This window comes from Microtus oregoni, unplaced genomic scaffold (genome assembly GCF_018167655.1).
Source record: "Microtus oregoni isolate MIOR12 unplaced genomic scaffold, Mior012 000024F_ref0000369, whole genome shotgun sequence".
NCBI lineage: Eukaryota > Metazoa > Chordata > Mammalia > Rodentia > Cricetidae > Microtus > Microtus oregoni.
In genome coordinates this window covers 14,214,533-14,227,933 of record NW_024543083.1, presented here as the reverse complement: position 1 = coordinate 14,227,933, position 13,401 = coordinate 14,214,533, and the positions used below count along the sequence as shown (strand labels likewise).

The window sequence follows — 13,401 nt, the reverse complement described above, 5'->3', positions numbered from 1 at the left end:
GCTCCCATTAGCTTTAATGAAAGGAACTAGAGACAGGGTGAGACGGGGCGGGGAGAGCAGAGGAAGTGAGTATTCTATTCGTGAAAGCGCTGGATTGCTTGCTACAGGTCCCACTGCTTGGAAGCCAAGCCGGCTCCTTGAAGCTCATACTTTACAGCAATGAGGTGATGAGGAAAACATCTATGTGAACACCTGGGCGCACAGAGTCCCCTCCAGATGTGCAGAGTGGGGGGCTGTGCGGTGCCCATGACTGTGTGGCTGGACTCCGGAACGAAACGTGCAGCCTGCTCTCATCCCATCTGTTAACAGGGGTCACTGTTAAGTACTTTGAGAAACAACAACTGTGAAGTGCCCATAAAATGCAGGACATGTCAGGTCAGAAACTCGGGACATCACCTTCCCTGAAAGCGGGACGCGGAGGCTTCTGGTGCTTTCTGCAGGCAGTAATGGATGTCCCATGCTGGTGTCACTCATTAGCTTGCTATTATAGGCTCGGAAAGAATGACTAATGAGTGACACAGAAGGCTTTGGCAAGGCTGCAGAGGCTCCAGAGAGAGATGACTGCGGTCAGCAAATCTGTATATAACTCGCATGGTGGAGTGTGTGGTGTCGATCACTCTCATGGGTGGGTGAGGGCTCCATGAGAAGGGTCAGCATCTGCACCACAAGTGGGGGGCTTGCCAGGCCCTGAGTGAGCCAGCATCTTGGTAATCTTGGCTTGCTAGCCTCCCAAACAAGTCAGTCCTTTCAAATATCTAGCCCACCGTTGTCTGTTATACAGGTCTGAGCTGCTCATGTTCCCGGAAGTCACAGATGAACCTAGTTAGTGTACAGAAAGGTTCTCTGCAAAATGACTGACTGCCTTCACTAAAATAGCACCCAGACATGGCCTGTACCTCCTAGAGTTCACATATTAAAAGCAGAGAAAGCACCTCCCTGGTATGCTCTGCTCATGGAACAGAACCTAGTATTATTACTACTAATACCCTATCCTCTTAAAGAACAGGTAATTTGTGAACAAAAGATTTTCACATACTCTCTAGAATGGGAAGAGCTATTCGGAAGTATGTCAAGTACCAAGAAATATTGCTGAGAAAGAATACCCTATTTATTATGTGCATCGTAGTACCTACAGATTGACTCGGACACTGGAGCATTGTAGAAGGCCAAGGAGAATGGGTGAGGAACAGGAATCAGAAAGGAGCAGACGATAGAGAAAGACAAAGGGAAAAGGAAAGAGAATGAGTCACAAGAATAGAGGGTTATAGCCTCCATTCTGTTGCTTCTTTAGCCATTAAAGACACGGTGATACCATGTCACTTCTCTTCCTAATTGATAACCTCAGTTGAATATCAAGTCCCTTTTGCAAATAGAGAAGGAGGCTTGGAGAGTTTGTCATACCAAAACAGCACAGTGTGCTGAGTGGTTGGAATGGACCCCAAATCCAGGTCTTTAGCTCCTTTCTCTGGAAACTCAGTTTTAAGTATTCTGAGCCTTCTTCCATATCTAAAAAGCACCACATATATTTTCTCTGCAAAGACTGTAAGCCCTTCCGGAAATGATATGCAGGCTATGGAAAAAACTGCCCATGATACCCACAGATAGTAAAAAGAAACTTTAGATTCTTAACATCTCTTTTGTTTCCTTCCCTCCCATGCTTCTCCCACTGCAGGATGCTCCACAGCCCATCCTCTGCCAGGCTTGGGTCACACGGAGTGCTATTATGGCAAGCTCCATGATTCGAGCCAAAAACATGGGTGGATGCAACTGGACAAGGGAGTCAGCTGCAGCTTCAGGCCACAGAGGTTCAGAAATATCAGGCCGGGCAAGGATCAGAGAACACTACAGCACAAACTGTGCAGGGGACCACCTCATGATGGCAGAGGGAAATATGACTGGTGGTTTGGAAGAAAATGGCCCCCCAAAGGGAGTGGCACTATTAGGAGGCATTGCTTTGTTGGAGTAGGTGTGGTCTTGTAAGAGGAAGTGGTTACTCTGGACCTGGGCTTTGAGGTCTCCTTTGCACAAGCTATGCTCAGTGTGACACACAGTACACTTCTCAGTGCCTGTGGATCAAGACGCAGAACTCTCAGTTCCTTCTTCATCACCAAGCCTGTCTACGTACTACCATGTCTCCAGCCATGATGATAGTGGACTAAACCTCTGAAACTGTAAGCCACCCAAATTAAATGTTTTCCTTTATAAAAGTGTGGTCATGGTGCCTCTTCACAGCAATCGAAACTCTAAGACAGTAGCACCAAGTTGTGCACCCTAGTGTCTCCACAGAATATCACCCAGGAGCCCCATTCACTGCATGAAATCCCAACCCACTGCCAGGAGAAAACTAAGGCTCTGACTGAGTAGATATTCTGCTGTGTAGAGTGTTCGCTTCTAAAGCACTCGATGGTTTTGGTTCTGAGCTGATAAGTCTGGACAAAGCGGCATACACGTCTCCCGGGTGCAATATGGCATTAAATATTAACCAAGTCATTTTGAATCCAGTGCTAACTACAACAAGGAAGCACTGAAGCCAAGCGTAACAGTTTGCTTTTTCTCAGTTAAAATGAGAAAAGCTACACCAAGAAATCGGATTGAAAACATTGCTTCCAGAGTGATAGAATGATTTATGGATTTAGGGCTCGGTGTCTGTACTACACACATACACATCCGCATACAGATGTGTGATATACGGTGTCTGTTTATATATGTGCTTTTATGCACGTTTTCATGGCCGTGAAGAGTGCACATAGGTTTACCTGTGGACTGTGTGTGTATGCGTGTATACCTACACACATGTGTGCCTCCACATGCATGTGACGTAAGCAAATGAGATGATGTAGAGGAGACAAGGAAGTGGATCACAAAAAAACAACGTGAAATAGGGAAGATGTGTTTAAAAATGAGTTTCTCAAGGGAAGCCTTTGAAAATAACCCAGGTTAGATTGGTGAGGATTCCGTGGGCTGGAGTGGCTACGGTAGAATAATTGACCCCACAGGTGCCTCTGCTTTTCTTTTTGTCATTCTAATCCTGTTCTGAACTTTGGGAATGCGGTGGCTTTATGTGCCTTAGGTGGGCCATCATGGAAGGTAAACCACAGACCCCTTGTTTCTCGATAAGGAGTGATGCATATGAATGGATGATTCCTATCCCTTCACACCGTTTGTGGTACCGTAGACGGTACCTAAGAAATACTGGTATTAATTAAAAAATTGATGTTCTATTTTGTGTATTAGAAAATCCCCTGCCATGTACAATGAGAAATTTTCTGAGAATACTGTTTTCACAGCAGGGATATCCATTTCTTTCCATTGGGGGTACCTAATATATTCTTTTTAAATAAGAAGTGAGCAAGTACACATACATACCTCCATGCCTTCTTCTCATGTCTCTCTACATCTTGCACATGGAAGCACTTGTGAGTTCTCCCACAAGAACACACACACATGCATACGCACACACACACACACACACACACACACACACACACACTGATCTGCTCCATGGTTAGACCTGACTTGCACACAACCGCTCACTCCTCTCCTTTGGTTTGATAAACTTTGTGCTTTCTACCGTTGCTCTTTCCTGATCTCCATTCCTGTCTTGACCTTAAAATTCTTCTCCCATTTGGGGAGAATCCAGGAACTGTTTGTTGCTGAGCTTGAGTCATGGGTCGACCTGCTCATCAAACATATTTTCTTCCCCAGAGCATCATGGTCTCTGCTGTGATAGATAGAAATAATTCTGTATAAAACAAAACATTTTGGGCATTTTTTTTTTGGTTTGAGTAATTACCCAGTGGTTGTGATATGCTGTGTGATGGAGACAGAGGGTCATCAGCTGAAAGGAATTTAGAATCAGCCAAGAGACACACCCTTGGGAGGGTCTTCCAGCCCCTTTCCAGGGAGGTTTAGCTGAGAAAGGGAGATCTACCCTGAAAGTAGTCAACACTATGACATGGTGTTTCTGAGTGAATGAAAACAGGAGAAAGTGAAGACATTATCATCCTTCCCTCAGCACCTGACAGTGGCCTCTCTGCAGCCAGCCGCCTCACACGCCCACTTCAGCTAGAGCGGCCCTCCTTGCAATGTCTCCTTGTCACCAGGAACTGCACAGCTGAACAAACCCTTCTTTCTTGTCTTTCTTTGGTCAGATACTTTGTCATGGCCACGGGATAAGCAGCTAATGGGAGAGCCTAGAGGAAACTCCCCTGAGGGCAAGCAGCACCTCACTCTGTGCTACCTTGTGAATTTTCTCTAGGATGAACTCAAAAGAAGCAGTTGCAATATTGTGAGCAGGAGTGGGCGGCAAAACTCTCTGGGTTTGGGGCAGGTGAGGGTGAAGGTTCATGGCGGGGACTCTGCTGTTCACTGGAGCTCTGTAACCTTCCTCATTAGAAATTAAACAAACCCCGAGTCAATTATCAATTAAGTGACAAGTTGGATAAACATTGTAGGCATTAATTGACCCTTCAAGAGTTCTTTGAAGCTCACTGGGCTGTTCCAGTTTCTTTGAAGTCTTGTTTCGGCTTCAGCCAGCAGCTGATTAGATTGATTTAATAGTGAAATTGTGCTGGGTTAATGAGAACAAAATAAAGTACATTTATACAGTGTGTTGTTTTTCCATGGTGGAGACTCATGACCAGGCCAGGGCAGGAGAGGGCTTTTGTTAGTTACCTACTGGGCGTTACTCTTACTGTACAAAATAACAAATTGAATCAGGGAGGTTCTCCCACACAAATTGAGAGAGGATTGCTGGAGGGGGATTCCACAGTGTTTCCTTTGCATATCTCCTTCGGAATTCCTCATCTAGACAGGCTGTTCATCATTTTGCTAACTGTGAAAACATTGGCCAGCATGGAAAGGCAACATGGAGGCTGGTAACTGTGTAACCTTAAAGGTGACCATGGGGTGTGCAGAAATAAGACTCCGAGCCTCTTAGTGGGCATGGGGCTAAGGCTGGAGATGTGAGGGAAGGCAGGATGGCAAAAGGAATTCGGGCCCTGCCCAGGAAGACCCACTCTGGCAGCTGTATTCTTCCTGGGAAGCCTGAGGTAGGGATACTCATGTTGGACAGGACAAAGTCTCAATGTTTGTCATTGCTCTTCCTTGGCGGTCCTGTAAAGCTGCAAGCATTCCCTGACTCATGAAGAGTTCACCAACCACACAAAGACTGCCCTTACCCTTCAACCTTACATCTGAAGTTAGAAATTACAGCTGAGTAACTGGGAAATAACATGAATATTCCTTCTTGGTATTTTTAGAGTCATTGAATACCCCATCAGATCACTTCAGGAGGATAAAGCCATAGACAGTGTTACTGTGTTCCTAAAAACATATTTTCTTGAAATTCTATTTTATTCAATGTATTTATTTTATGCGTATGAGTATGTAGGTGTACCATACGTGTGCAGTACCCACAGATGTAAGAAGAGGGCATCAGATCCTTTAGGGATGAAGTTGTAGATGGTTATGATCCACCATGTGGGTTCTAAGAATTGAACCCAGGTTCTTGTAAAAGCGATTAGTGCTCTTAACCACTGAGCCATCTCTCCAGCCCAGTTTTAAAATTTATAATGAAAAACAGAACTAGAGCCTGTTGCAAAGTCAACTAGAAACAGTAGCTCTGTTCTTAAACATCATTAGGAATTCTACCTGACTCTATGAAAATCTAAAATAATAATGATAATGGTGATAATAATAATAATAATAATAATAATAATAAATAATAATACCTTGTTCAATATGCATACAGGTAGTGAGGGTTTAAATCCCTAACACACCCCACAGTAAATACATAACGAAGAGTCTGGCAAATAAGATTCACTTCACTGAGGCTGCCTCTACTGTAGCTATGGCAACTTGGAGCAAAGAAATTATAGCGGAATTGGTAATTTCACTCAAAATGTAATGAAAATAAAGCTAATCCCGTTATTATTCTCCACAATTTCCCATGCAGTTTCCTCTTACCACGTCCTTGCTTGTGCATGCTACCTTTAAAAACAGATGATTGGAAAATTGCACATGTGTACCCTTGCTGCACACACAGCCATTAGCACCATCCTCCTGTCTCCGAGGCATAACCTTGTTTTGGAGAAGAGGCCAAGTTCATCCTCCTCCCTCCTTTTCTTGCAATCCTGGGGTGGATAAATCTTCTAAATATACCAATTTGGGCCATTAAACATTTCAGAAGCTGTCACTAAAATTATAGTAAAATAATAGTCTTTTTAAAGATAAGCCAGATAATACACATTTGTATAAGTCTTGAAAGCATGGTCCCAATTATTCTATTTTAAATCTGAAGTGTATTCATGTGGGCTTGATGGTTATTTAAGAAAACCATCTTTTTTCTTTTCAGCCGCCTCTGAAGAATATCAACTTGATGTGAATTCCATTTAAAGTAACACTCCATATGGACACATCAAGATAATTCCCTCTGTAATTAAAGTAAGCGCTGAATGTCACCAAGCAAAATAAATAAGAAAGCCCTTTGACCCCTCTCACGCAGTATACAATGGTACATGGTTCTTCAGTGGACGTGTCTCCTCAGTTGCAGCTTCTCCGCATTGCTCAGGGGTACTGTGCAGCTGAGAAAAGATGCATCCCAGTCAGGACAGCTCCCCAGAGCTGTGCAGCTGCAGACTAAGGCGAGCTAATGGGCCCATGATGGACTCAGACCCTGAGTTCATGGCTGTTTTCTGGGAACCCTGTTCTCTATTATTCTTCTTGTATCCCAGTTCATGTAACTGAGAAGGTGCTAAGAGTCTGTGGTGGTTTGTAAAGGAATGGTCTCCATGTACACATGTGTTTGAATGCTTGAACCATAGGGAGTGTCACTGTTAGGAGATGTTGCTTTGTTAGTGTAGGCGTGGCCTTGATGGAAGAAGTGTGTCACTATGGAGGAGAGCTTTAAGGCTTTGTGCATGCAAGTTATGCCTAGTGTGGCAGTCTCCTTCTGCTGCCTGGGGATCGAGATGTAGGACTCTCAGCTACTTCTCCAGTACCATATCTATCTGCATGCATCCATCTCATCACCTAAACCTCTGAAGCTGTAGTCCAGCCTGTTACATGTTTTTCTTTACCAAAGTTGTTATAGTCATGGTGTCTCTACCCAACCATAAAACACTAACTGAGACAGAGCCCGTAAGGACAAAACCATCCTGCAGGGGTCTTGCATTTCTGAAAAATGGGACCCCATTAGTAATCCTCATAAAGAGGGGGCGTGGATGCAACTTCACACAGTCTACACAGGCTATTCATGGAGACAGCCTGGGCCACTTGACAGCACAGTTCATAGTTAAAAAGCTTACAGGGATAAAGTTTCTCCAATCACCATCCCTCCAACTCTCCTGGAAACTGTCCATATGGATCTCAGTGAACTGAAGGAAGTCTCCCCCATCCCAATCACAGAAATTGGGGTTGTTTTAAAGATGGACAATTTCTACCTGAACAAGGATGCTGTCCACTGTTGTTTGTTGTCTATGGGTTGTCGTTGTTGCACTAGGGAGTGGATGGAAATGAAGGGGAATGGAGGGGAGTAGAGGGGAGCAGAGAGGAAGGGGCAGGAGAGGAGAAGAAAAGGGCAGGGAAGAAGAAGAATCATCTAGGATGAATACAGAAATTAATAAAGAACATTGGAGAGAGGGGAAAGGAGGGAAGGGGAGGGAAGAAGAGAAGAAAAAGCGAAGGGAGGACTTGATGGGGAAGAGAGAGGGAAGGGGATGAAGGGGGGAAATTTATCTGTGACAATAGAGACATCAGTGAAGAAGAGAGGAAGGGAAGGAAGGGCAGAGCAATGATGGAAGAGCATCCACTTTGGATGAATAGGAAAATGCAGGAAACTAGACAATGCTGGTTCCTGAGCAGAACTGAACTCGGGTACTTTGTCTCCTCAGTGTCACCCACACCATAAGGAGCTGCTCTCTCTGGGGTCACTATCATTTCCCTGGCAACTGCTATCTCCCTGGGGTCATACTTCATCTCCCTGGCAACTGCTTGGGCTTCACTTTTTTATTGCCATCACTCATGTTGATCCCTGGACTCCCACACATTCTCCCTTTCTTACATCGACTTTGTTTGGCAAAAGCCATCACTAAACTCTATAAACACCAAGTTCATCATTGGGTTCCAATCTCCTTCCCACCCTGACACCTAATAGCCAGGACATCAGTCAACACCCCTTATGCCCAGGTTCTCTAAAGACAGCCAAGTAATTTCTGAGACTCATTCACCACATGGTTTCCTCTATCCACATACTTTATGTAGTTATGAAGTAATTTTCCATAAAATTACACAGTTAAAGTTAGAAGCATTTTATCACCTGTTTGTAGAACAATGATTTTCAGAAATTAGGCACATGGTTGAAGTTTAATGACTAACTATGTCCCTTGTGAACTTATAAGGCATTTAAATATGGCCTCTTAGGGGCTGGTGCAAGACTACAGAGTTACTGGTAGTGGGACTCACTGGGTTTTCTGTCAGCATCTGTGTTCATATCTTTGATTCTAAGTAATACACAATGCACAAGACTTCTAACAAATACAAGAGGTTGAAGAAGAGTGATTGGTGTCAAAGTCTATATAAGGTGAATAAAAGCATACAGTTCAAGACAGTAGTTGTACATTTGTTTAAATCGGCACACAGTGACAGGTTTTGCAAAGGCATTTTTGTACTTAGTCTTCCTTGATCCCCATACCATTCTTGCTCCAGTAGTTTCTTGTCCCTTTCCATGTAACCCTCCCATGTTCATCTTCCTACTTTCTGTCACATGTTCTAATACCTTGCCAATGTCTTTTAAAAATACCTTTTAATCCCATCATGCCCTCTTTCTAGTCTCCCAACCTCTGCATTTACACATATAAATTCTATTTATTCATCTTACTGTCTTATGCATAAGAACATTTTGCCTGCATGGATGTCACCTGTGCCAAGTACACACTGAGGCCAAAAGAGAACAGCATCATATTCCCTGGGATAGGAGCTACAGGTAGTTGTGACCCACCATGTGTGTGCTGGGAAATGGACCCAGGCCCCCTGAAAGAGCTACCAGTGCTCTTGACTACTGATCCATCTCTTTTAGGCCCTCATGATAAGCACATGTGCACACGCACACATATAAATGCAGAATTTGTCCTTCTAAGCCTGGGTCACCTTAATTAATGTATTTTTCCAGGTCTTTTTATTTTTCTTTACAGTGAACAAAACTGCACTGTGTTTCTATACCATGATTCATTATTTATTCATTCAATATCTGTTCATGGATATTCAATTTGATTCCACTTCCTTTGTGCTGCAGGTAGAGCCCCAACAAACATGGATGTGAACATTGCTCTAGTAGGACTTAGTGTTTTGGGTGTATGCCCGGGAGTCCTATGGCTGTGTTCTAATGAAGTTCTATTTTTATCTTTACTTCTCTAATTGGAATAATATTTAACATAGGAGAAATAAAACTCAAGGGAGGAAAGTACTCATCCATTTGCATGAGCATGAAGCTTCTGGTTCTGTAAAACAAAGTAAGATTGGGTGCAGTGCTAAGGGGTGGTGGGAAATAGGATCTCTCAACAGCAGGTTCTACTTTTAGCTTTGTCAAGCTTTCACCTTTGAGCCAAAGTCACAACTGAAACCCATGGAGATATTTTAACACTTTCTTCACCAAGTCTTCTGCCTGTACACACATGACTGCTCACTCCTGTGACTGTCTATTTTCAAGGTGTCTCAAGGTGTCATGCCCAAACTAGGCAACTGAAACAACTTTCAAGTGCTAGAATAATTCAAATAATTAAAGCAAAAGAAAATCCAACCAAAGACAAGCAGCGTAAAGATATGAAGCAGGAATCATTTCACAAAGACAATGAAAATGGCTTTAAGCACCTCTGCACTTCAGCCAATTAGAGCTATCAAACTGTAATCCTCAGTCTCCTCTCTGAGACACACCCAATAACTGATCTCTGATTGGTCAGTCTCGGTCACACAGAGAGTCTATGCTAACCCTCACAGGTGCTTCTGCAGTTGTGTGAACCTCCTCACAGAGGAGCAGGAACACACGTCCCCATGGCCAAGTTCATCACCACTTTGCAAGAAGAATGAAAATAAACCTCAAAGCCTAAAAACATTCAAATAGTATCAACTGTTCAATCTGTTAAAATAGAATCAACTCTAGATGAAAGTCAAGTCCACAAGGTTTCCCTAAGCTCCTCCTGGGTAGATTTGATTGTAACATGAGAGAAGGGAAGGAAATTAGCGTGTATACAAGTCTTTTTCCAGCCTCAAATGCTGCTACAGAGACATCTCAGACGCTAGAACCCGTTATAGCAAAGAACCAAGAGAAAAATTCCACACTCAAGTTGGCCAGTAACTATCCATGGACAGCAAGGCAGATTCTCTTTCTCTTGGAAAGAGGCGAAGATCCACGAGAGGTCATGTGACTTCCCCAAACTCACCATATGGACGGCGCTTCTGTTCCGCTGATCTCTAAGAAGTCATAGCCCTCCTCCAGCTGGAAGTCAGTAAAAACAAGAGCGATGGTATCCCCAGGCTCAGCCAGGATGGTCCACGTGCAGTCAGCGTTGTTGTCGTACTCCGAGGGGAAGTGGGGGCTGGATATGGAACTGCTGGTTCCCCGGAGGGTTCCTCCGCAGGCTCCCTCAGCTGCAGGGATCGAAACGAAAAGACAACTGAATTCTCAGAAGCCTGTCGCACACGAGTGTGCTCACAAATGCTCCTATTGACCAGAGACAAATACTTCCTGAATTCGCAATGAAGATAACTTTAAAAGGTCGTTTCTAGGTAATTAATTTAGCTTTATAGTGGATGTACAAAAAGCCAAAGGTTAAATTTCATTTTCAACTCAGTGTCATAGTAGGAGAGTGAATACGACGGACAAGAAAATGGATTTAACACATAGACAAATACTTAAATATGCACTTAAATGCAATTAAGCTTTTCCTAGGGAGATGCAAGACAGACCTTGATACTCACTATTTACTGAGTATGGAACTGCACAGTATGTTGACACGTGTAAATATTACTATAAAACTGTCAGCCTTATGTATGAATACATCATATAAATAAATGATCACTAACAAGTCACATAACTGGACTTAAGGTTTAGAATTTATTCTTCTCTGTGGTTTCTTTATATGCTTCCAAAATGAATGGCTTGAATGCAAAACCAGCTGCAAAAACAAATACCTGTTTTATTACACTAAATTCATAAAGCACTGCTCACTCCTGGAACTAGAATCCAGCATCAGAGTGGAAGGGACTGAGATGAGCTCATTTCAATTTCACTTTTGAGATGCGCATCCGTGTAATAAATCTAACTGTTTACTGGTCATTCCTCTCCCAGTGTTTTAGAAGGAAATGACTGGTGTTGATCCTAACATTCTTGTATGGCAGTCTACAAGCTGCAGTTTGATGACTGAAAACTCAGAAGTGGGCCTGTTTAGGAAGAGTCCAGCCAAAGTTTAACTAAAAATCTACAGAACAAACTTTAAAACACATTCTTCTGGTAAAGACTGCAGTAACGAGAGGTGACTTGCAAGCTGTGGGAAGAAACTGCAGCACCATGCATATGGTATGCTTATCTGCTGCAGCTGAGCAGGGCCCAGCATCCTCCTGCATCCCTCATGCACCATCTCCCACTGTTAAAACATTAAGGACATTCAGAGTTGTCTGTGCAGCTGGTGTTGAGGGATAACTCCACGGCTGTGTGCACTCACTGTGGTAAGAGCACTGTCTTATTATAGCATCTGATTAGTGCGTGGTAATGTCAATTGCAAAGTGATACTCTCTGAAATGACCACAAATTTCAGGAATGCCTCTTCCTTCCACATGTGGATAAGAGTAGCAGCTTCTAAAATCCCTTGTGTGTCTACTGTGTGTGTCCTATGTCTAAGAACTCAAACTTGAATGAGTTTTTTGTTCTTAGAATAATACCTCTGGATGTCACTGTGGCCTGCATGTATTTTTGAGCAGAAAAAAAAAAGTAGCCAGAGGGATGAAGAAAAAATGCTATAAGCAAGACAAAAGACAGAAGATTCAACAGGAAGAGAATATAAAAGCAGCCGACAGAGACGAAGACATGCATCATTTTTCTGAATCTCTACTTTTGATTGAGTTTTATATGCTAGGTATTCCAAGATGAAGAGAAAATTGATAATTATAATTAGACTAACCCTAGGCTAAGCAATTCAAGTCTATTATAACTATTTTATTGTGTTTTATTCTTCTGAGACAAGGTGTCAATATGGAGTCTGAACTGACTCCAAATGCACACTGTAGTTTTAGCCAATTTCCAACCATGCTACCAGTCTGCAATAGCACTTAACCTGGTAAATTGTGGAACTCTAGTAATCTGACTCAAAACTATTCTGAGAATTTGTCACAAGCCCACAGACACAAGAGTTTAGAAGAAAATCTTTCTGTTATTCCCATAGCACATTTGCCAAGGATGGAGTTTTGATTGTCAGTGTAGAGAAAAAACAATTATCAACTATGAAATGTTAAGAAGGTTGCAAAATAATAACAAGATCCACCAATTCATGTTAAAGTTAGTCAATTTAAAGAGCTTATTGCACAATATATCAAGTGTAAGACATTTTTTGTTTGAAACACAGAGACAAAAATATGAGTTTACAACATTGCAATTTATGAATAGTATGCATTAGAAGATCAGAAAATGTTAAGTATTGTGTTCTCACAGTGATATGAGTGGTTAGAGAATTTAAATTTAACAGTTTAATCAGGAATTTGTTTAATTATAAAAATAATCCCAAGATCAATAAATGAATTTTGTGGCAAGCTATTCTTGAGATTTTGTTCTAATTAGGATTGGCAATTTTATCTTAAATTTATGAGCAAAATGGACGTGACAATACAATAGATTGTGTTTTTTTTCCAATCTACATGTCTTAATAAGGATGTCACAATATTTCACTTCCGTTAAATGAAGCATGAAAAGAAATTAGTAACAACTCCCAGCTAATTTTCATGGAATATATCATGATCCGCATTTCTTGGATTGTTTTTAGACTCCAGGAATACTCCTATGTTTTAAAAACCTATCAGGCTTTGACACCACTCTTGTAAGTCTCCTCTGCAGCCTGTGAGTTAGGAAGCTGTCTTATGTTGCTCTCCACCATTCTATAAGATCCAGGGCCATGACCAGCTATTATCGGTTCAGCACCACGGACGGCTCCTTTCTGCCTGAGTCATAGGACCACAGCTGAGAACAAGAAGCCTGTGACATCACAGTGAACCCTTCTTGATTGGCTGCACCTGAATGTGGTAGGAGTCAAAACTCCACAGGGCCCCCAAGCTACACGTACAATTATTTGTTTTGAATGCACCCGATAAAGAAGTAAATGAAATTCTGTAACAGCATGAGTGAAGCTAAGGCTTTAA

The 13,401-nt window shown here is 42.5% G+C and overlaps 1 protein-coding gene across 2 annotated transcripts in view; it reads right to left on the bottom strand.

The window, feature by feature from the left end:
- Csmd1 (CUB and Sushi multiple domains 1) overlaps positions 1-13,401 on the bottom strand; it is a 1,426,468-nt gene that overhangs the window by 664,324 nt on the left and 748,743 nt on the right. For both annotated transcript variants that reach the window (XM_041673587.1, XM_041673588.1), the window contains exon 5: positions 10,437-10,644. In XM_041673587.1, coding sequence (XP_041529521.1) covers positions 10,437-10,644 — 208 coding nt within the window. The remainder of the gene's footprint in view (positions 1-10,436; positions 10,645-13,401) is intronic.